Source organism: Triturus cristatus, chromosome 3_1 (genome assembly GCF_964204655.1).
Source record: "Triturus cristatus chromosome 3_1, aTriCri1.1, whole genome shotgun sequence".
Lineage (NCBI taxonomy): Eukaryota > Metazoa > Chordata > Amphibia > Caudata > Salamandridae > Triturus > Triturus cristatus.
This window is the reverse complement of record NC_140583.1, coordinates 459,242,879-459,265,573: the sequence shown is the minus strand read 5'-3', so window position 1 is coordinate 459,265,573 and position 22,695 is coordinate 459,242,879. Positions and strand designations below refer to the sequence as shown.

At 47.2% G+C, this 22,695-nt stretch overlaps 1 protein-coding gene across 2 annotated transcripts in view; it reads left to right on the top strand.

The window, feature by feature from the left end:
- Positions 1–22,695, top strand: part of HOMER2 (homer scaffold protein 2) — a 511,148-nt gene that overhangs the window by 319,419 nt on the left and 169,034 nt on the right. For both annotated transcript variants that reach the window (XM_085644272.1, XM_085644271.1), the window contains exons 6-7: positions 10,520–10,676; positions 15,692–15,802. In XM_085644272.1, coding sequence (XP_085500398.1) covers positions 10,520–10,676; positions 15,692–15,802 — 268 coding nt within the window. The remainder of the gene's footprint in view (positions 1–10,519; positions 10,677–15,691; positions 15,803–22,695) is intronic.

The following is a 22,695-nucleotide window of genomic DNA, read 5'->3' as shown; positions in this document are numbered from 1 at the left end:
CTCCCCATCCTTTGTATTCCTTCCCGGTCATTCCCAGTGCAGGCATGGCGATCTCCACAGACGATACAGTACACGGACAGACGGTAGGTGGCGGGAGAGAGGGCGGGTACGGCAGCGGAGGGCCCCGCGACGCATCAAGGACATATCATTATGACATCCCACAACATTCCTCACAACTCTCCTAACACGGACATAAAATTCCTGACACTTGACGTTAGGGGAATGCACACTGCCCGCAAGCGCTATTCAGTCTATGCATACATTAAGAGACAGAAGGCCCAGGTAGCACTCTTACAAGAAACGCATCTGACGGCAGGGGAGGCAGACAGACTACAGAGAAAATGGCGAGGCATTATATGCGCCACGACCTACTCCGCATTTGCTAGGGGCGCGCTAGTATGGATCAGGCCGGGGGTGCCATTTAAAGAGCAGAGCAGACTGGTGGACAGAGAGGGCCGCTACGCGATACTGACGGGACTGTTAGAGGGCCAGCAACTACTGATAGGGAGTCTCTACGCCCCCAACACAGAACAGGAGAGTTATTGGGACAAACTCGCACGCATGTTGGCCCATCACACTTCGACCCCGTGGCTCCTGGGAGGGGATTATAATTGCACCCTGGATCCACACCTAGACCGTTCACACCCCCCCCAAGCCCGCTCCTCCGCATACAAGCAAGCCACAGCCCTCCGCAGCTGGGTAGACAAATGGGGACTAGCAGACATTTGGAGAACTCGCCATCCCACCACAAAACTGTACTCCTTCCATTCGGTCCCCCACGATTTACGGGTCAGGCTGGATAGATTCCTATGCTCCACGTCGCTCCTACCCTCAGTTCGGGAGTCGGACTACCTAGGCAGAGTGATCTCGGACCACGATGCGCACACGGCGGTCCTCCGATGGAGACCCCCTCACCCCCCGATTCCAACGTGGAAGATGCCCCGGGAATGTCTCACAGACCCGGTATTCCACCGAACCTTAGAGGACTTCATGCAGGGCCATTTTCGACAAAACGACAACACGGCATCTACGCGCTCGCTGGAATGGGATGCATTCAAGGTCTGTGCCAGGGGCCACTGCATTCAACAGGTAGTGGGAGTCAGGAGAGTGCTCGACAGGGCACTGCTGGGGGCGGAGACCCGGCTCGCGGAACTCTCGAAGAGGGTGGACCGCGGTGATGCCACGGAGGCGCAACTGTCAGAGGCCAAATCCTCCCACTCAATAGCGCTGAGAGATCTGCGCAAATATAATTTTCGGGCGTACGCAACGCGAACACACAAGGAGGGAAATAGGACGGGGGCCCTCCTGGCTTGGTTGGCTCGGCAAGATACAGCGCCGCGCCCGATCACGGAACTCCAAGCCCCAGATGGGCAACTTAAATATTCGCAGACAGATATCCTCCACATCTTCCACGCATACTATGCGGCCCTGTACCGAGCCCCGCGGACCGGACCCACGGGAGACCTTGCCGGTTTCCTAGGTGGGGCGTCCCTGCCCAAGATCCCCCCCGCGCTCGGGAAGGACCTGGACGGGAAACTTAAGCCGGTCGACGTGAAGCAAGCAATCAAAGCCCTGGCGCGCGGGAAGGCACCGGGCATGGACGGACTCCCGATCGAGTACTACCACACATTCGCGGCACTATTGGCGCCACGGCTGGTCTCCATATACGAAGAGGCAGTGACCCACAGAATGCTCCCGGCCTCGATGCGGGCGTCGATCCTGGTGACCTTCTTAAAGCCGTACAGAGATCCCGTACTCCCGACATCCTACCGGCCAATAACGCTCCTGAACACGGACTGTAAGATTCTAGGGAAAATCTTAGCGGACCGCTACAGCCAAGTCCTTCCCACACTGGTGCACACGGACCAGTGCGGCTTCGTTCCCCGGCGTAACACCTCACATAACTTGCGCCGTTTTTTCCACGTTCAGGATCAGGCGAAAGGACGATTTCCCAGAGCGGCATGCCTGGTCCTGGACCTGGAGAAGGCGTTTGATACCCTGCAGTGGTGGTATCTATTTGAGGTCTTGCAGCAGATCGGTGTTGGTCCCACGTTGCTAGCCTATACTCGACTCCTGTACGGAGGCCTCACCTCCAGGGTGAGACTTGGCAAACTTATATCGGCGCCATTCCCAGTGACCCGTGGAACCAGGCAAGGGTGCCCCCTCTCTCCTCTCCTCGTCGCCCTGGCGATGGAGCCCCTGGCCATACGACTGCGGCGGGAGGGGGAGACATGGGGGATACCCATAGCGGACGTCACCCATTGTGTGTCACTATATGCGGATGATCTCCTGATATATGTCCGCGACATCACAGCCGATCTCACACCCATCTGGACGACACTCCGGGAGTACGAAGGGCTATCGGGGCTCCGGGTCAACTGGGAGAAATCGTCCATCTTCCCTCTGGGCGTCCAGACGGAACCCCTAGAGATAACCCTGGGCGATCAGACGCTGGGATGGGATGGAACGGCCCCCAGATACCTGGGAGTGCGCCTATATCATTCCCCCGGTGACCTCTTCGAGGGGAACCACCGAAGAGCACTGACGAGCCTACGATCGGCGGTAGGGTTTTGGAAGACATTGCCACTAGCTCCCATAGGACGTGTCGCTCTGGCAAAAATGATTATGGTCCCAAGACTGCTCTACTTCTTCACAAACCTCCCTATTGTCCCGCCGCGATCCTTCTTTCGGGAATTGGACTCGCTGTTGACGGCTCTGATATGGGGGGGCGGCCGACACCGAGTAGCGCTGCGCACACTGTACCTCCCCACGACGGCCGGGGGCCTGGGGGCGCCCTCCTTTGAATCGTACTTCCTCGCGGCACAGCTCCAGTGGCTGTCCCACTGGACGGCGGAGAGACAAGTGGGGGAGACGATCACGGAGAGAGGCAAACTGCCTATGCCTGAGATCCGCCGACTGCTCCTGCCGGGCTCCAAACCGACACGCACGCATCCACTCCAGGTCGCCATCGCCCGCAGATGCATGATGAGGGTTCATCGCATGTCAACGGGCAAGCCACTATACTCCCCCCTGCTCCCCCTGGTGGGCTTCCCCCGACGGAACGGATGCTTCACCGCGAGGGCCCTCCAAGTGTGGACAGATCATGGGATCACGGAAATGGAGGCGTTGTTCCAAGAGGGGCAACTGAGGACATTTGAGCAATTGATGGAGTGGCACGATCTCCCCCAGGGGCAATTTCTGACACACAGACAGCTGCTGATGAGTGGCGACCGTTTCTGGCGCGCGCGCAATGGGGAACCCCCGACACACCCGGTGCTACACACGGTGCTGCGTATGGGAGCAGGCAGCCATCTCATTACCTGGCTCTATAAAGCGATCCGGGAGCTCACAGACACCACCCTGGACAAACTGCAGGAGACGTGGGAAGACGATGCAGGCAGGGCATTCCATGATGCGGAGTGGCGCAAAGCCCTGGAGTCACCGAAAAAAGTGTCCAGGAACGCGCGCTTTAAAAATATTCAATTTAATATCCTACATCGGGCGTACCTTACCCCAGCCAAACTCCACCGATTTTACCCCGATACACAATTCGAATGTCCCCGCTGCCACCAGGCAGACGCCGACTTCAAACATATGTTTTGGGTCTGCCCAGCCATACAACGTTTCTGGGGCGGTGTACACCGAGCCGTTCGAGCCGCGACCGAACTCCAGTCCACCCCCACATGGGAGGAATGTGCAATGGGGATCGCCCCGAAGAGGAAATCCGCGAAAGTACAGCGGAAATTCACCTCCTTGGCCCATCTCCTCGCGAAGAGAAACATCGCAATGCATTGGAGGGCCCCAGAGGGGCCGTCTGGCCCGGCATGGGTGGGCGCGGTACTCAAGTGGGGAGCGGCGGAGGAGGAACTGCTACGAGAGGAGGAAGCGAAGGGCGCCCGCAAACACCCGATATCCATGGAGTGGGCACAACTCCTCATCCTGTTTAAGCAAGCAGACAATACAGGGGACACCCCAGACACGTCACAGCCCTCTCCCCGCACCCCGGCGACCCCCCCCGACCGCCCCGGATCAACGGAAGACACAAACAACCCATAGGAAAGACAACATACCCAGCAGCGAAGGCATGTACAGACCCGGTCCCCCGGCTGGGCGTTAAATGGCAATCCGACCACCCGCCCCCTCCCTTCCCCCCTGGGGAGCCTTAAAGCACACCGCATACACCTACCACCAACCCGTACATACTGAGTCATAGGAGCACCTCGCCCGCCGGCCTCACATCCCCCCTCCCCCCCTTCCACACTTCACGCACTTCCTCCCTTCCTCCCATAACATACCCAGTTTCGGGGGCCCCCCCCTACCCCAGGGCCCTTTCCAAACAGCCTCACAGGCGTAGATGATCCCAGTTGGCGGTTTACATTCTGTTGTTCTAGTTACACGACATGCTAGGGAATGTGAGACAAGAGGAGACGCTAGATAGACCGTGATGGGAAGATAAATTCACCCCTGATCGAGACGGCAGATATAGACACGACCAGGGCGTTAGCCAGGGAGACCAGATGATACCGGCACAGGGGAGGACAGATCTCTCGAACCATCGGGGAAGACCCGATGGCTAATGGACTACAGCTTCCACACACTATGTCTTTCCCAATGACCCAGAATGTTACAATACAGCGATTCAGACTCATATCTGTGAATGTTTCATATGATGTAATATATGCAAAACCCTAATAAAAACATGTCAAAAAAAAAAAAAAAATCAGGACATGTAAAACTCCAGCACATGTCCTACCTTACACTGAACCCTGCCCGGAGGAGAGGGGGTCACTAGGGTCTAACCTAGAGGCAACTTACATGTAAGAAAAGGGGAGGTAAGGCCCCAGTAAGTGGGTGCACTTGTTAGATCAACATGACAGTTAAAAAACTGTGCGCCGCAGACACTGCAGTGGCAGGTCTGAGACACATTTAAAAGGCTACGTGTGTGGGTGGCACAGTCAGTGCTGCAGACCCACGAGTAGCATTTAATTTACAGGCCCTAGGTCCACACAGTATACTGTACTAGGGACTTATCAGCAATCAAATATGCCAATCATGGATAACCGATCATAATCACAATTTATACAGGGATCACTTGTTCTTCTGCACTGATCAGGCATGCCAAAGTGCCCAGAGCACCTAAACCAGCAAAAATTAAATCCAGCACACAGTCAAAAAGACAGAGTAAACCATGTAGACCTGTAGAAAGGAAAGGTCATTACAGCCATACTTTCCATTTTTCTCCCTGTTTTTAATCATACCTTCTGGAGGCCAGATTAAAGCATTGCTCTCCTACCAGGCAGGTATTTTTAATTTTCACCAAAACCCCCTAATCCAATCCTCTCACCATCTAGAGCATACCACTCAGTGCTCCCATGTAATTTGCAGGTAGTAGCACACCCCATTCCATAGTGGAACGGAAGGAACCTTATTATGAAGAAGCATGCCTCTAAAGGGCAACCCTGGTGGGTGAGGGTTATATAAAAAAGCATTGTGCTTTTTTCCACCCTGCAGGAGGTTAGCACTCTCTACAATAAGACGGTGCACATGCCTACCTGTGACTCTCCTCATACTATAAGTTTCAGTAGTTTTAATCATACATAACCAGGCGTAGCCTTCCATTTCGCAGAAGTACTGCTATACAAAGCTGTATCCCTTTCTAAAATGTTTCACTATCTACATGACTGTTGATTGGTCCACCCACAGATGTTTCATCTCCTTGGACTAACTGTTGTGGGAGCCATCAAGAAAAAGGGTGAAAGAGGTAGAGGAAACAAATTATGGGATAGAGGAAAATGAGTGAAAGCGACAGCATAAAACCTCAAACCTGAACGAAGAGACATGTGGAAAAAGGTGATGGGAGTCTTTATGTGGAAGTCATTATCATCAAACTTTATTCGGCCATAAAGCACAATAAAAAACAGTCAAAACCATAAAATCACATTAAAACCATATCATTATCAACTGTCTCCCATGTTTATAAAGAAAGGTGAGAATACTTGAAAATAGTATAAAAGTCCACATAAATACTAGAATAATATGTTAGCTTTTTAAACTCTCATATAAAAACCTTAAAAATTAAAAAAAACTCCAATAACTTCGGCTATAATGCATATCTCTTTCTCAGTTTCAGTACTTGGATAATAAAATTCAATGCTGGGCATCATATTGATTGGGACGCTGGAGGAACCACAGACCCTTTTGATGATTACTGTAAAAAACTAAAACACTTAAAATAGGACACAGAAACCATGACCTGAGAGAAGAGTATAAGATGCAAAAGAGCATAAAGCGCTTTGTGGTTGGTGTGATCTCCCATCCCAAGGAGAACTGGGTAATGATGGGAACCAGGTACCTGATACTGGGAAGGCCACCAAAAGATTCATCTTATTCTCGCACAGCCTGGTGAGATAAAATCTTAGTTCTGGATCATTTATCCAGGTCAAATAGGGCTCCATACCTTTGGTTGTAGACAGTGGTGTGTATAATTGAACAGTGACCAGGTCTAGTACCTTTATGAAACTGGCTTCCTCGCTATATACAATGTATTTTTCTTTTATTAGGTTCTTTGCATTTGGGAGAATCTTATCAGGTTCTACAAAACAGTCCCTTAATCACAGGTCACAGAAAGTATTCTTAATATATTTAAGCCATGGAATAGCTTTCATGTTACTGTGTGCAAAGCAGTCTTTTATTATATTATAAATGAAGCCCAATTCCTGCGTGTTCCAAATTTTACACCATAATTGAACGGGGCCATGCCTACTCTAACTTCCAAAAACCCCACCCCAAGTTCATTCTGGGTATTAAAACTTGGTTTTTGTTTTGGGCTCCCTGATATATTTAAAATTGTATTTTCTGCTCCCTGTAGAGCCTTACGAGTGGAATAGCCCCAGACACCTGCCCTGTGGAAGTTAGAACAGAGCATTTCTGATGGATTCCTCACCTTTAGAGTAGTCACTAGGCATGGAACTGGATCCAGAATATTTTACAGCAGTACTCCTATGTGCAGTTTGGTGTAATAACAGAGACACATGTGCCACTCCTGTGTGCCATCAGTTGCTTTCTTTCTGCATCTTTGAATGTTGATTGTGCCTTTATGCACCCCAAAGTGATCCAGGACCTTGAATGGAACTGTATATCTCAGCCACCTAAAAACATGTCTAGGGCCTCACCTGAGATCTGCTCTCTCTAAGTCAAAGGCGTGGACTCCTTCCTGCTCCGAGACTGCTCCCATGACAGGTAGTCTATGCAGTCGAAGTCATCCGGTATGTCCACATCTAATTATAAAAAGAAGCAAAGTAGGATTCGTCCATCATGTTACTCTTTGTCCAAAAAAGATTTTAGAAGGGAGAATAGGTGCCAACTGATCTGGCGCCCAACTCCTCAACGGGGCCCCTTTGCACTCCAAATTCCCCTGGGCAGTGCCATAGCAGGTCATGACCTTTATGGAGGCAATGCAGCCTATTTTAAGGCATCTTGCAGCTCCCTCTGTGCCACTTCTAATTCCTCACCGACTGTGGTGCAGACTTCTGTTCCGGCTTCAGAATATGAGCCTGCTCAGATGTTGTCTGAGGTCAAGGCTCTGCGACTTCAGTTTCCAACCTTGCTCCAAATCCACTTTGACTCCAACCAAAGTTGCACCTTCTCTCTGCTCCAGCACCCCAGGTTGCCTTACTCTTGGATACACTCAACTTGGTAATGATGATGGTTATGATTTACCCCCACATGATATTTATATGGTCTTGCAGGAGGCGAGTGAGCTGGACACCTCCCCTGGCGCACAAGTGGTTTCGACCCTTGGACCTCCAATGAAAGTGTGTCCTGGACCTTCAGCTGCCTTCAGTTGTGTTCAAGACAAATGTCCTTATGGAGCATTTGCACCCTGGACCAACTCATTTGAGCCTTTACTTCCATTTGATGAAACCCTGACTGACACCCCTTTGGGGTACTTAGCCGAAGCCTTGCTCTTGTCCACTGGTAAACAGGCAAGTAGCTAAGTGCTACAAACTGGAGCCAGATGACCAGTATTTTCTTACACCTCACCCAACTCCTGAATTTGGTGGCTCAACCTTCCACCAACAAAGTCATCCCTAATGCGTGCGCCACAGCCTCTTCAGACACGGAGTCCAAAAGAATTTAGGTATTCAGGAAGTGAATATTCTGTTCCAACTGCTTGACATTGAGGTCAGTCAATGCGGTCTGCCTATTAAGCCATTATATGCATGCCCTTTGGTACATGGGCATTGAGATCTTGCTTGCGGTTCCAGAGGAGTTTTGGGTCTCTTGGGCTCACACCATTCAAGATGGACTGGATGCAGCAAAGTATGTCATTAGGGTTACCTGGACACTGACTTCTTGAGGCATATGTTGGACATCAATCATGCATGACTATGGTCCACTGATTTTTCTGGAGATGTGCAGGCATCTCTAAGAAATGTGCCTTTTGATTGGTCCTTCACCTTTGGTAAAAAGGATGATTCTTACCTCAAATGCTTTATAGAAAGCAAAGCCAGGGCATGCTCCTTGTGCCTTTTATCCTCTGTCTGGCAGTTTCCTCAGCAGCCCAACCTTTCCAAGGCCACCCAGATGACTGGTGTAGCCCTGCCACCACTGCAGAAGTCATCCTCGTTCTTTCATGACCGAGGATGGGTATCCAGTCAACATCATGCAGGTCACCAAGGACACTGTGGTGCCGGAAATGTCTGGGCACGAGCATTTGTCTTCTGACCAGGCTACTGTTTAGAAGGATCTGCTGTCACAGCAGTGGGCTCACTTGAACCTGTTTAATTTACACCTTCACCTCCACCTGTGGCGATTGAGCAGCAGTAGATTGAGCAGCAGCAGTTGACTGTGTTCGATCTACCTCTTGAGGTTGTCAGTGTCATTCCCACAGCCAGGCGTTCCTCTACAAAATGTATTTAAGCAGGGCGTTGGGACAAATTTGTAGCCTGGTGTGGAGTCTTCACTACAAATTCCCTACACACCAAACTGTTGCATGTGTGCTGTTTCTTTGATCTTTGGCCCAGCAAGTTCCGAAGAATAATATGCTCACGAAGAGCGCCCTTGCGGATTATCTGACAAGTATTGGGCACTCACGCCGGCTGCTTAAGTGTTTGATCCTGGTGCTCTTTAGGGTGGACTGACCCCAGGTTTTCTTCTATTTGGAAGGTTTTGCAATAGGCCTTCAGCAGATATTTTGGCTATAGTTACTGTATGCCTTGTTTTAATTTGTGAGCATATTATTCTTAGCACACGTTTCAGATCTGTGATCTGCCTGGAACTCTGGACGGATTTATAAATCCACACCACAATTGGTGAAACTGCCCATTTTGCTTTATGCCCTGAAATCCAGCGTGTTGTACGAAACGCGTTAGTTTATGAATTAACACACTGCATAAAAAGAAGATTTATAGATTAATTGGAAACCCCTCTTTTTCTGTTTATTTGTTTTAGATATTATTTGGTGCACCTTACTGTGTGTTTACATACACATTCTTAAATGTATCATTCTACACTTGCTCTAATGTTTAAAACCGAGCCATTCTTGGAAAGTCGGTGTTTGAGATTGTGAAAGTGCATATGAGAAACAGGAGATGAAAAAAAAAACGTAGAAAAAGTAAGGGGGAAGGAGGAGGAAGAGGATGTATGAAAAGGGTTTATGAAAGAAAGTTGCATTTTTAGGAGGTAAGGTGTGTGTCTTTAGTGCAAGATACTTGTGCGTAAGTAGATGCAGTCAGAGTGAGGCAGATAGCAGCTTGGTAATAGTGTGTGGAAGACAGGAGAATAGTAGAAGCAAGTGGGACAGGAAGTTTTGAGCGAAGTATTAGGATAAGGAGAGTGATGTGCCTGTAAGTAGTGAACTAGGCTGTGTGACAGAGGAAGAGATGAGGGTGTCAGAAGATGGAGAGAGATGCAGTATGTGAAAAAAAATAATGGGGCTGAGTGGAGGATGTGCGAGCTAGAGAAAAGGCACATGAGAGGTGATGGTGCGGTAGGCCTGCGTTTAAGGAGAGGGGTGAGCTCAAAGATAAGAAGTGTGAGAATGATCGGATGCTGTAGAAGTCAGAGAGGAGTGGCAGTTTGTGGGCAAGGAAAGAGATGCCTACGGGTCCTCCTTCATAGAATGTCACATTACCAATGCGTGTAGAAAGAGTGGCACCATTGTTAGAGTCGGTGCCAGGGAAGCTGGCACTGATGCTAACTGTGTTCTTGTTCTGTGTTAGGAACTTGTGTGTCTCCTCCCGTTAACACCTGGATCTACTGTTTGTGTTATGAAAGCTTTCAGTTCTGCCTGTTGTAGTGGCAATATGGTGTATTAATGAAACTAGATCTAAACGTTTTCATTAAACAAATGGCAAAACGGTTGGCATTGAGCATGCTTGTGTAATGTTGTGCCAGGTGTGAAGTTTCACAAAACACCTGAACGAAGTTTCCTGTTTCCTTCTCATCGAAATAAGCTGCAAAAATTAATGTAAGGGGTGTTCCGAAAAACATTATTTTAAATAATTACATTTTACAGCTCCTCGAATGTGAAAAAATGGGAAACCGAGTTGCAAACTTTAAGAGAAAGCAACGCTAGACTATCATCTGCGCTTCAGGAATCGTCTGCCAGCGTGGAGCAATGGAAAAAGCAGTTTTTAACTTGTAAAGAAGAAAATGATCAACTCAGGAATAAGGTAATCATTAGAATACATTATTATCCTAGGGAAGTATAATTTTAAATAACCATGTATTAATTTGCGTCAGTGGAATTTTTCCTAAAATGCAACTTTTGTTCAATGTGCCTAATCTTTTAAGACGTGCTTTACACTTTCTCAGGGATGTCCACATTTGCGGACCTGTCCTATCTCTACGCAGCTTGTTTTATGCAGTGCAGGATTGCACTGATGTTCGTTAAATCTTCACTCATAGCTCTGCTTTCAGTCAGGCTTCTGCTTTGGTCACAGTGTGCAAGGAATGACTCATCATGCCAGTGGTGGGCCCCATCATCCGGGAAAAGCTCCCCTTACGCAGGGTGGGCCAGATTCCATCTGTGATCTGGGAAATGTGGGTTTAGGCCTCGGTGGGCTGAAAAGAGGGAGTCAGTCCAAGTGGATTCACTCACCCGATCTATCAACTGCTCGTGCACAGAATGGGATGTCCTATTTCTTACCACTGATGAGCGTGTGGAGGGGCTGTGACTCATGAGAGGTGAAACCTTGAGTTGATGGTGATATCTCTTCCCTCAACACTTGCAGATCACAGCATATTGCAATCCGCACTTCTGCATGTGGTTTATGTTATGGCATTTTCATTGTGTCATTTTTTTTCCAACAAAATGATTTATCTAAAGCAAGAATACAAGAGGTTAAAGTTATGCATTAAGGTAAAAGCACATTGAAGATAACTCCTTACGTATTATTAATGTTTCAGTGTAATATCATTGTATTGTGCACCCCAGGGCTGTCTAAACAGCATTATAGGCCCCCGGGCAATGCTGTGTACTGGGCCACTGCCTACACAACCACTCACAGGAATAAAAATGTTTGATGGAAAATGAGTGTTAAATTCTAGTCTGCATGAGGCCCCTATACTCGTGGGATCCCCGGGCAACTGCCCAGAGTGCCCATGCTTTGAGACGGCACTGGTGCCACCTGTTGGGCAATAGACATTGTTTTTCTCCTGTTAGTTTTTCTGTACTTTGATAATAACATTGAATTTTACCTTTGTTCTGTGCAATTAATGTTTGAATATGGGTTTGATAGTGCAGTTGTAGTATTGGGCCCCACGTATTTTCACTGCTTTACATATATGTAATATACAAACATGTTGCTCACAGACTACCCACACACACCGCTGGATCACACAGCAGTCAAGATTTATTTTTGTTTGACTCATGTCCTGCTGCACCTGGCACGCATTGCGGTCCCCCCCACCACCTACCTCCACCGTCCCCCTATATGCGCAATTAAACACAAATGTGCACATCGTCTATACTGCCAGTCTTCATGTGGCAGATTCATGGTGTAATACAAACCACGGCCCGTGTAGGTAAGAGCGGTGGGGGCCAGGTGATTTCAACAGACGAGGGAAATGTAATTATTTATTCAATTTCCCCTCATGGTAGTCTGTCGAATACCGCTCCCCCCCCCCCCCCCCCCTCCTCACCAGGCCCCACCGCTCTTATCTGAACGGGTTGCGGCTGCGTAATACCCCGCCTGACAGTTTGCATGCAGCGCACTGATGTCCTTAAATAGATAACCCTATTATATACGGATTGCAGCTTTTGAACTGGAAGTAACAGTGGTCTCTGTGTCAAAAGCAGTAGCACACTCACCTATCTACATAATAAACAAATCCGCGATCTGCATGTTACACAATGTGCTTTGCAGCAGGCACCTTAATCCTTTATGCTACTTTGAGTCAAAACTGTGACTGCACAAAACGCAGTACTCTCCCTGAAGTGCATTAACCACCAGAGTAATCTTACTGCTGTTATAATCCCCTCAATATTGCTGGTCATACAATGCAGCCCCTTTGTGACCAATTAATTAAGCTAGAACAGATTTGCTGTCACATTTGCCCTTGTTGGCAATTTATTTTTTTAGCAGACGTTTAAAAAAAAAATCAATGTATGTTGTCAGACCCTGCTTTTCAAACTGAGCCCCTCCTGACTCCGTCTCCATTCCTCTTCCACGCCTTGACCCCCAATTTATGGGATCCCCGAGTACATTGAATTTTTGCCGGTTCCGGCACTGTCCTTGATTCATAGACGAAGGGATAAGATGGGTCATTAACAGGGCTACATTTTTTTTTTGTTTGTACTATTTGGAACCTTCGCTCAAAAATGAGTTGGATATCACAGTCACACAATCCGGCTAAACGTATCCAGATATTTTTATCCACTTTGAACTTATGGACAATAATGGTTGCCACACAAAGAAACCAGTGACCCTGAATCAAAAATCTGCCAAAGAGACTGTGGAAACACTGCAGTTCATTACAGAGCAATCTGTGGCTGTAGCTGGACGTATTCATTGTATGAAATGTGGGCCACCGACAAATTCAATCTGATGCATTTGTCTAACTATGTGGAATGCTAACCGCTTTTAAGAGGTATTTCTGCCAGCAATTAAACACTTCCAGGTTGAAAAGCCATCTATTCAAGGGAAAACTGACTGTGTACACTTTATATTAAGTCAGTTTTATAGCATACTCTATACATTGAGGTGCTTTATCTGAAGTACCTTTTAATATCCTTTGTAGGGGTGCCAGTAATATTAACAACAGTGAAAAGAGTCCTGGTTTTAACCACAGCAATATTACAAATAACTGATGAACTAGTGTTGGTGTTGCCTGAATTATAATATTGCATTACAACATCTATATGGTGCTTACTACCCCTATGTGGGGCATTGAAGTGCGTACGTACATGGGTAGCACACAACACCATGTAGAATGTTGGGTTGGAAGAATATTATCTTTCTTTTGATCCTAAGTGTTTCCATGTTGTGCTTGAGGTCCACTGAAGTGCGGTTATCATGTTTTAGGATGCAGCACTAAACGGTGTGATGGATGAAGTGTGAGTGACAGGCATGCTGTTTGTTTTTTGTTAGCTCTTACATTTTGGTGTGGTTTCCTCTGTCTTTTTGATTCTGACCTCCTGTTTGTGACTGTGCTGAAACTCTTTTTTGCTGGTGTTGGCACTATGGGCACTTTACCACTGCTGACCAGTGCAAAAGTGCATGTGCTCAGCGTCTAAAATGTAAGGGCATTTGGTTTCTCCATGATTGGCATATATGATTTACTGGCAAGTCCCTAGTTCAGTGCACTACATGAGCCCAGGGCTTGTAAATCAAATGCTACTAGTGGGCCTGTAGCACTGATTGTGCCACCGACATGAATAGCCCTTCAAACATTTCTCAGGCCTGCCACTGCGGAGCCTGTGTGTTTTAAACTGCCAAGTCAACTTGCCAGGCCCAAAACGTCCCTTTTTATTATATGTAAGGCACCCCTAAGGTGCGTCCAAGGTTTCCCCATGAGCAGGATGCAGTGTATTTAAAAGGTAGGACCGGTACCTTTCAGTTTTACGTGTCTTGGTAGTGAAAAACTGCTGAATTCCCTTTTCACTACAACAAGGCCTATCTCTCCCATAGGTTAGCATTGGAGCTGCCTTGCAACACTTTACAAGTGTGTCTGCTAATTGGGAGCAGATAGAAAATTGGAGTTTTTTTCTCTGGACTCACAATTTAAAAACACTTCTTTAACCCCTTTCAGCGCGGCGCGGATTACCGTGCCGCGCTGAAGGTTCGTTGCGCGGGCGGGGCCGTGACGGAGCGGTTCCGTCATCCACACAGCACGACCGATGCGCATGATGGAACCGCTCCGTCATGCGCATCGAAAGGGTTAAGTGAAGTTGTTTTTTAAATTGCAGGTCTGAAAGTGCCACTTTTACAAAGTTCAACACAAGAGTGACCTGGCTACTATTCCAGTGAGCAGCTATCTACTTTGAACGGACACAAAAAGAACCAATGTTTAAACCCCATTGGATCTGGTTATTTATTCAACCTTTTCTTTATGTATATCAAAACACTTTCTAGATCATTCTATATTAGTCTGAAATTGGGGATACGCTGTTCAGTCAAAAACAATAAACCAAGTGTACAAATTACAAAACCATAAATGTAAAACAAATATATACAATATTGAAAAAAACGATTAGGCGCCAATTTCTTTTGCACAATTGCTTATGGCTTTTAAAGGATAGGTTGTAAATGTGATCTTTGAAATAAATTGTGGGTAATTTGCAGAGTCACATGAATGTAGATTAAGGCAGGGGTCTGAGAGCGAGAGAGCCTGAAGTAGTCATAGAGATAATAGCAATAGTAGTTGCCATTGATGTAGCATCACCAGTAATCCTAGTATTAGTAATGCTAGTAGTAGTATTGCAAAGAGTAGTGGTAGTAGTTTTTTGCTGTATATGAATTATCAAGGAAATTAGTGCTAGTAGTACATGTGGTATGTTTTTTGAAGTTAATAAATAGTGGTATGGATAATATTTATTAAAGTAAAGGACCATTCCATTTCAGTTTTTGTGATTTAAAAAATTCCGAAGTAGATGTGAGAATCTACACAAGTCATAGGTCTCCGTTCACATAAACTACATATTAGGGGCATAGCCAGACCATCTGCAGTTGCTTGAACTGTTTCTGCCCCATATATACACTTACTTTGACTTTTCAGCTGTTTACTACCTTCCCCATGGCCACCCCACTTCTATGACCAACCATGTTGCTACTAAATCACTGATGCAGAAAACCTTCAATGGTGGCTGAACGTCTGCGGCAGTAAAATGTCTGTGGGCATAGGGGCCTCCAGATCCCGTGTGCCCAGATCTGCCTTTTATGACAGCAGATTGGTGCTTTTGCACAACTGAGTTGTAATTGGCTACTTAACCTTGCCTTAGAACTGTGTCATGAATTCATAATGTGTCTCAAGCAGTCACATGGGTAGAGGAGTGTACACTACCAGTATCCCTTGTGATTCAGGTGGTTTATATTGTGGAAGTTTCATCATGTAGTGGTTTACTTCATCTTTAGCTGTGACTGCTGCAATTTCTGTGCATTAATAAACCCTCAGTGTGTTTTCTATTCCATATAATCATTTGTTGTTTCTGATGCAACAAAATATTTCCATTTTGGTATTCTTACAGATCGAAGAACTGGAAGCCCAGTGTGAGGAGATAAATAAAGAAAAAGAAAAGAACCTGCAGCTGAGCCAAAGACTCCAAGAATTGGAAATTGAACTTCAGGAAAAAGATCTGGTAAGTAGCAGGACAAGTCGTACCTCCCAGGAGAGGAGATACTGCAGGAAAAACGTATTTTCCTAGATTCAGGTGGATTGAAAATCTTGACTAAATGTTAGTGTGTTGGCAGCCTGAAAGGTAAGTGACGAATGTAGATTAAGTTCTATCATAAACTTTTAGAGTAAGCAAACTCCTACAACATGCATCAACCAATTGGTGATTTCGGTTTACAACATCTTTACTTTTGTGGTTTATAGCCTTTGACGGTCATGCAGTGTTCATGATTACCCACACCGTTCTGATTTTGTGGGTGTGCAAATCAGTTCACATAACTACTTGACATTCTCCTCGAAATTCTCATACCACCAGCCTAATCCCCATATCTACTCTTTCTACTGAGGAAAATTCACCCTTCTAGCACCTTTACTGAATTGGTAGGCAGGACCTTCGCAAGAGGGGTACAGCCGGCGCTAATTAACCTTGTAATTTTCATCTCTGTAGGGAAGCTGCTTTGCAAAAGCAAGTCAGTCCCATTTTGTGGACCTGGAGGTCATGAGGAGGAGGATTGATGGCTCGATGTAACAAGCATTGGCATAGCCAATAGGTCTCGCTTTTGGGACCTTATAAGTATTTAGTTATGCAGCACAATATCCTTGGTGCAACAACATCAACTGTTGCATGGCTAAAAACTTATAAGGTCCCAAAGGCGAGACCTATTAGCTGTGCCAATGCTTGTTATATTTGTAAGGGGCGAGCAGTTTCCCAGTAATAACGGTTTAAAACAACGACAAAACATGAACAGGCCCTGACAAAGCCAAAGGGCTGCCAGCCAACGACAGACCTAGTATTGTCTATAAAATGCAGCCAGCATTAAAAACGAAGCAAAGCATTTACTTTGTTGGTTTTCTGCAGCTCGATCCGATTCCCCAGCAGAGGTACACACTGTGAGCTCCTAAAGCGCTCTACTGAGTTGCCTGACTCGTGAATGAAACCAGCCCTTCATGGCTTTTAAGTCATTCGCACTAGGCATTGTGGGACTTGTGGTTTTATTTTTAACATTATGTTATGGGCACTTACTATAGCGCAGAGACTCACGCTAGAAGGTGAATTTCGGCACTATGCTACTCGGGGGTCAGGCTGCGTCCCAAAGCTTTCTGAAAGGTAAGCAAGCCCCCTGGAAATATTAACAGTGGAGTGTCAAATTAATAAGGTAGGTTGACTAAATTACACGGGGGCGAACAATGCAACAGTTATGTCTGATGGCTGCAATCAACAACTGAGGGTGACCAGTTATCTTTGTTGGTAAAGTGTTGCAGCACTGATCACCTAACCCCATGACAAGCAATTTTCTCACTTTTTATCCGCTAGAGATAGAAATAGGTTATGGAGAAGATGATACATTATGCGGTGAATGTGGCAAACTCATAAATATATGGAATAACACTGGGGCAGCACGTTTTTCATTGGCCCTTGGTGTCGTGTAAGTCAGTCTCCACTGAAAGTGATAACATACGCATGCGCACGCTGCACATGATTCACAAAAAAGATCCTGTTGAATATGTAAATCATGTACATAACCCTCGGCATATTTAAATGTATTTTGCATATCTCATTTGGAGAGTGTCAATGCTGCTTAAGAAAGCACACTGCACATTCATGCAGGCCCACAATATAGTAACTACTTAGTAGTTGCAAATTGAGGGAAACGTTTTTACATATATCTGAGCTCCCAGTGTACACCCAAATCGGCCCTGTGCAACATGTGCACCAAGAAAAGTACAATATTCCCACCCCATGATCCACCCCTTGTCAGTGGATTACGTATTGCTAGGAGACGGGAGGGGCTTAGCAGCCACAGTAGAAGATATTGCTGTGCGCATGGACAGCCAGACAGGAAGTGGTGGTATGCAACTACATGTCAACAGACAGAGCCCAAGAGACAGGGCTAGGACAGAGTTCGAGATGGCGAAGGGTGCACGTGAGACGAGGCAGTGATTGCGTGCATTCTGTTTCCATGGCGACGCTAAGGCAGTGATCTGCACTATGCACATGACAGTAAGGCATGAAATGGGGGAGGTGTGCGGAGGAGGAGAAGGCGGGTCACCCGGAGTATAATAGTGTATCAAGACAGCTGTCAGTACAGCGAGACACTGCGAATTGAGAGGCGGGTAAATGGACACTGATATCAAATGTATGCCCGAAAGATATATAGGCAAGAGGCTACGCGCGCAAGGCCCATTTGAAACAAGCATTGGCTCACAGAGAACATGAAAGCGGCCGCAAAAGTGAAAGTGATCGCGATCACGATCAAACACGGCGCACGCCCGCACACATGCACTGTAGCTCTAGGCTGGCCATGGTAAAAAAATGTTAAGCCCTCACAAAAAGTCTCGCCAGACCAGCGCATGTGCTGGGTCAGGCGAGACCTAAAAATAGGCAAAATAAACCAATCCTTTTGTATGCACACACTCTCCTAAGGGTGACACGGTATGCTTTCCTTCTCCGGTTCAACATTTATAAAACCAATCTTTTCCACAATAGGTGTAGGTGTGTGTGTGTGTGTGTGTGTGTGTGTGTAGAGGGAGATCAAGATCGAGATAGAGATAGATGTGTGTGTGAATATATAGATAGATGTATAGATAGGTGTATATATATATATATATATATATATATATATGTATGCTCCTATAAGGAAAATAATGTCATTTTAAAGATCTGAATATTTATTAATGTTTTTACAATATTCAAAAACGTTTTTAGATGGTTCATAAGACATTTTAATTTTGAACTGTATTTAAGGTTATTTATTAACCCTTTATCAATTTGTGACTATTTCCTTTTTGATTTATAAATCTAATTTTGGGCAAGTTACATCCAAAACGAATGGTAATTACTTGTGCTGTTTGAGAGAAAAAAAAGCGGAGTTCTGTTTCAGACAATGAAAGTATGTGAATGTTTCTTCTATTTTCACTATACATCATCAGTCACGTGCAAAAGTGTAGCAATTTAAATGGCCTATCAACACTGATGGCATTGTCATGTGATCAAGGTCCCTTGAGGACTGAAACGCGTAATGGCCGACATTTAAAAGCTATCTTAAGCACGCAATCTTGGGTCCGTGTCTGCTTTGCTGAAAAGAAACTTGCTGAGAGGCGAATAGCAATTCCTTCGATGTCGAGTGTAAAGTGTGTGTGCTCTCTGTGTTAAATATGCTAAGATTGATCCACACCTGTTTGGCCTATTTAATTTACCTGTCAGTCCCTTGTAAAGTGGTATCCCATATCCTCTTCGCTGCGGCGCAAATTCCGCCGCAGTGCTGGACATTCCAATCGCGGGCGTGGTCATGACGTCTCCTGGCCGTCGTCCGCACACGCCCATTGTGACTCATGACGGCCGGGAGACGTCATGAGCATGGAAGAGGATATACCCAGGGCTGGTAAATTAAATGCTACTGGTGGGATTGCAGCGCTGATTGCGCCACCCACCAAAGTAGCCTTTCTTAAACCTATCCCAGGCCTCTGCCATTGCATGGCCTGTGCGCGCATTGTTACTGCCGCTGTGACGTGGCACCTAAAGTGTGTGCCATGTCCGTGACCCCCCTTTTTCTGCATGTCAGTCACCCCTAAGGTAGGCCCCAGCTAGGCCTATGGGCAGGGTGCATTGTAGATAAAAGATAGGACATGTATCTTAACCCGTTGACCGCGTCGTGATTTCCGCCGCGGTGCGGGTGATTCATAACTGAGCGTGGTTAAGACGGCCCCGGCCGTCCTCCACACATGCCCACCGCGACGTCAGACGGCCAGGGGCCGTCCGACGCACGCAAAGGCTTAAGTGTGTGACAGCTCCTGGTAGTGACAAACAGTCATTTTGGTTTCTCACTAATGTGGGACTGCACTCCCATAGGAAGGCATAGGGTATTCCCTGATAAGTGTTTCAGTGGTAATTCCTGATATGAGCGGCGCAGCATTGTCAAGTTTGGTATGTTTGAAATAGTAATAATAAATGCTACACAATGGTGTGAGCAGATTTATTATAACTATTTTAGAAATGCTTTTTTAGAAGTTGGCATTTCTGTGTGCCATGTGTCTGCCTGCCTGATGTGAATTGCATGTCTGGCTTGTGAGTGACAGGGGCTGGGAGGTGTGTGGCTCCAGGAGAGGCAGGGTGAGTCAGCACTCGGCTGAATGGGACATCTGTGCTGGGAGTAGTGGGAGGAGTAATCCCTGGTCCCTGAATAGGATGGTGCCTGCCCTAGTGAATGCTGGCTCCGCCCCACTGTTGTGCATCTGATGGCCGATCCCCCATCTCCCAAAGAAGAGTGTGAGCATTGTAAAGAGAGTGCTCAAGAACGAGTTCTAGCTGGTCCCCCCAAGTCCCTGTGCCAGCGCAGACAAAGAAGGAATATGCATATAAATATAGGTGCTGTGACCCCATGAAGGGTGCTCTACTTTGGTGCTGTTCCTGACAAGCAGGCGTGCTGCTGCTGGGGCCCAGGGGAAACTGCCATTGGGGGCTTACCTCCCTGCTGGAGGGCCCTGTGTGCTGGCCTCCCTGGGCCCAGCTGTGCCCCTGAACCTGGAGGAACTTTTGCTGGACTTATTCTTTCTCATGCAGGATCTTTGCTGCATCTAGTACCTCGTGAGCGTTATGCTTTATTTTAACTTGCCCCAAAGAAGGAGGAATGCGTGGGTTTTTGCAGCGCTGAGCTGCTTGTCCTGTTGGAGGGAATCCCGGCGTGAGGGGTTCTCCCGTGATGCCTCATCGCGGGTGCCCTCCCCGCATCGACTAATTTATTGTGGAGAGCAAGTGCCCACCCCACTCTCATGCTATTTTTGGCAGGTGCCCACCCCGCTTATGTGTTATTTTATGTGCGGATGCCCACCCCGCATTATTTGCCTACTTTTGTAAATCACTGCCACGGCCCGCAGCGACCAGGAAGCCAGGCGTGTCTGCCTGACAGCGGTCGGGGCCTCATGGGGGGCAGGAAGTCTGGCAGGAGCCCACCCCACCTTCATGGATGCCGCATAATGCGGCCAGAGAAGGGAGCCTTGCGGGCTTCATTTCCGCCCCCTCCTCGTCTTGGAGGAAGGGAGGCGGGTTGGTTTGTCCGGAGCTTCGCAGGCTCCATGTGAAACTCCCGCTCCCAGAAGGGGGACCGGGCGAAGAAAACGCTGCCGAAGCCTCCCCAGCGAGGTAGGAGGACCAATTGCTGGCCCGATGCGGCACCTGGTGGCGCCTGTCCCGCAGCTAGAGGAGAGCCTCCAGGGATCCAGACCAGCCCCGGTGAGTGGGGGCTGTAGAGGGCACACGATGGGGGACAGAGTGAATTGTCCCAGGAGGAGCCCTGTGAACAGGGCTCCGCAGTCCCACTTGGTGCCAATGCCTCTGTCTTGAGCGGCCCCACCTGCCAGAGGGCCGCTCCGTTGCCATTTGTTTCTAGGGCCTCAGTGAGAGTCCTGAGGGCCAGTAGTGCCCGTACCTTCCAGTTTGTCGATTTTCCTACAGCTGCCCCGCTTGCTAGAGTTTCGCTGCAATGATGAGGGCAAGTGTATTTGGAGAGCCCCAGTGAGGCCCCGAGGGCACAGTTGTACCAGCGCCTATTTGCTTGTTCCCAGCTGCCCTGCGATAGCGCAGGCGGCTGCAACGATTGGGCATATTTGTTTAAAGGGCACCCAGAGTGCCCATGCCTACAGAGTTTCACAGCTGCCCAGCAATTAGTGGGCAGCTGCAGCATTTATGCCTGCACCATTGCGCACTGTTGATGTTGCTGCAGCGGCAGCCGAACCCTGACATTGTGGACAGAGGGCATTGGGGCCCCCTATGAGAGGCCAGTTGGTCTGGGGTCCATTTTTGTTTATGCCTGATCTGATTATTGCCAAATGTGATTCCTGCACCATGAGTGTTGCATAATGCGTTTATGCTAATGCCTAATGTTATGCTATGATGTTTTGGGGTGGTACCTATTAGCATAATGTGGTTATGCTTATGAGGTTATCGCATAATGTGTTTATGCAGGTGAGGCCCATTGCGTAATGTGTTTAGGCTGACGGTTTGGGCCTAATGTGGGTTTATGCTAATATGATAATCCTTAGGTCATTATGGTACCAGTGGTTACTGGTTGTGTTTTATATTTGCATTCTGATGGTTCTGACCGTGGCCGATTGGCCTGGTCCTGCATGTAATCCCCTGTAGATATTGCCCAGTGCCAGTTGGCACAGTGTATATTGTGTGATTATGTTTCTAAGGTGTTTATGATAATACAAAGGCTATTTTTGATATAACCTTGTGTGGAGTTTCTTATGTGGTGTGCCTAGTGTGTTGCTGCTGTATGTGTGTGTTGCGCAAACGCTTTGCACATTGCCTCTGGGATAACCCTGACTGTTCGTGCCAAGCTACCAAGAGGGTGAGCAGGGGTTATCTTCAGCGTGTAACTACCTTGACCTGACTAGAGGTGTGGTTTCTGCCTGGCTTTGGCGCATGCCTTAGCCAACCAGAAATCTAATTTCTAACTATATATATATATATATATATATATATATATATATATATATATATATATCAGTTCAGTTGTATCCCTGGCAGGGCTGCCTCCTCGTAGCCTCCGCTCAACAACACAAACACAGACCACCTTCTGTAGTGCAAAGAGTTTTATTCACTCAACAGCAACGATGTCGTCATAACGTTTCGGCTCTCCCTGAGCCTTGATCACATGACAACAAGTGAAAATACATCACTTCCTTAAATAGGAAGAACCTTGCTGGGCACGTGATGTGGTTAAAACATGGAAAGGGAAGACAGACTTGTGTTTGGTTTGCAAATATATATTAAACAAACATTTGCGTTGTCTATTTTGTAATCTTGCTATATATACTAGCATAAACTGATTGGTAAAATACCCACAAGAATGCCTC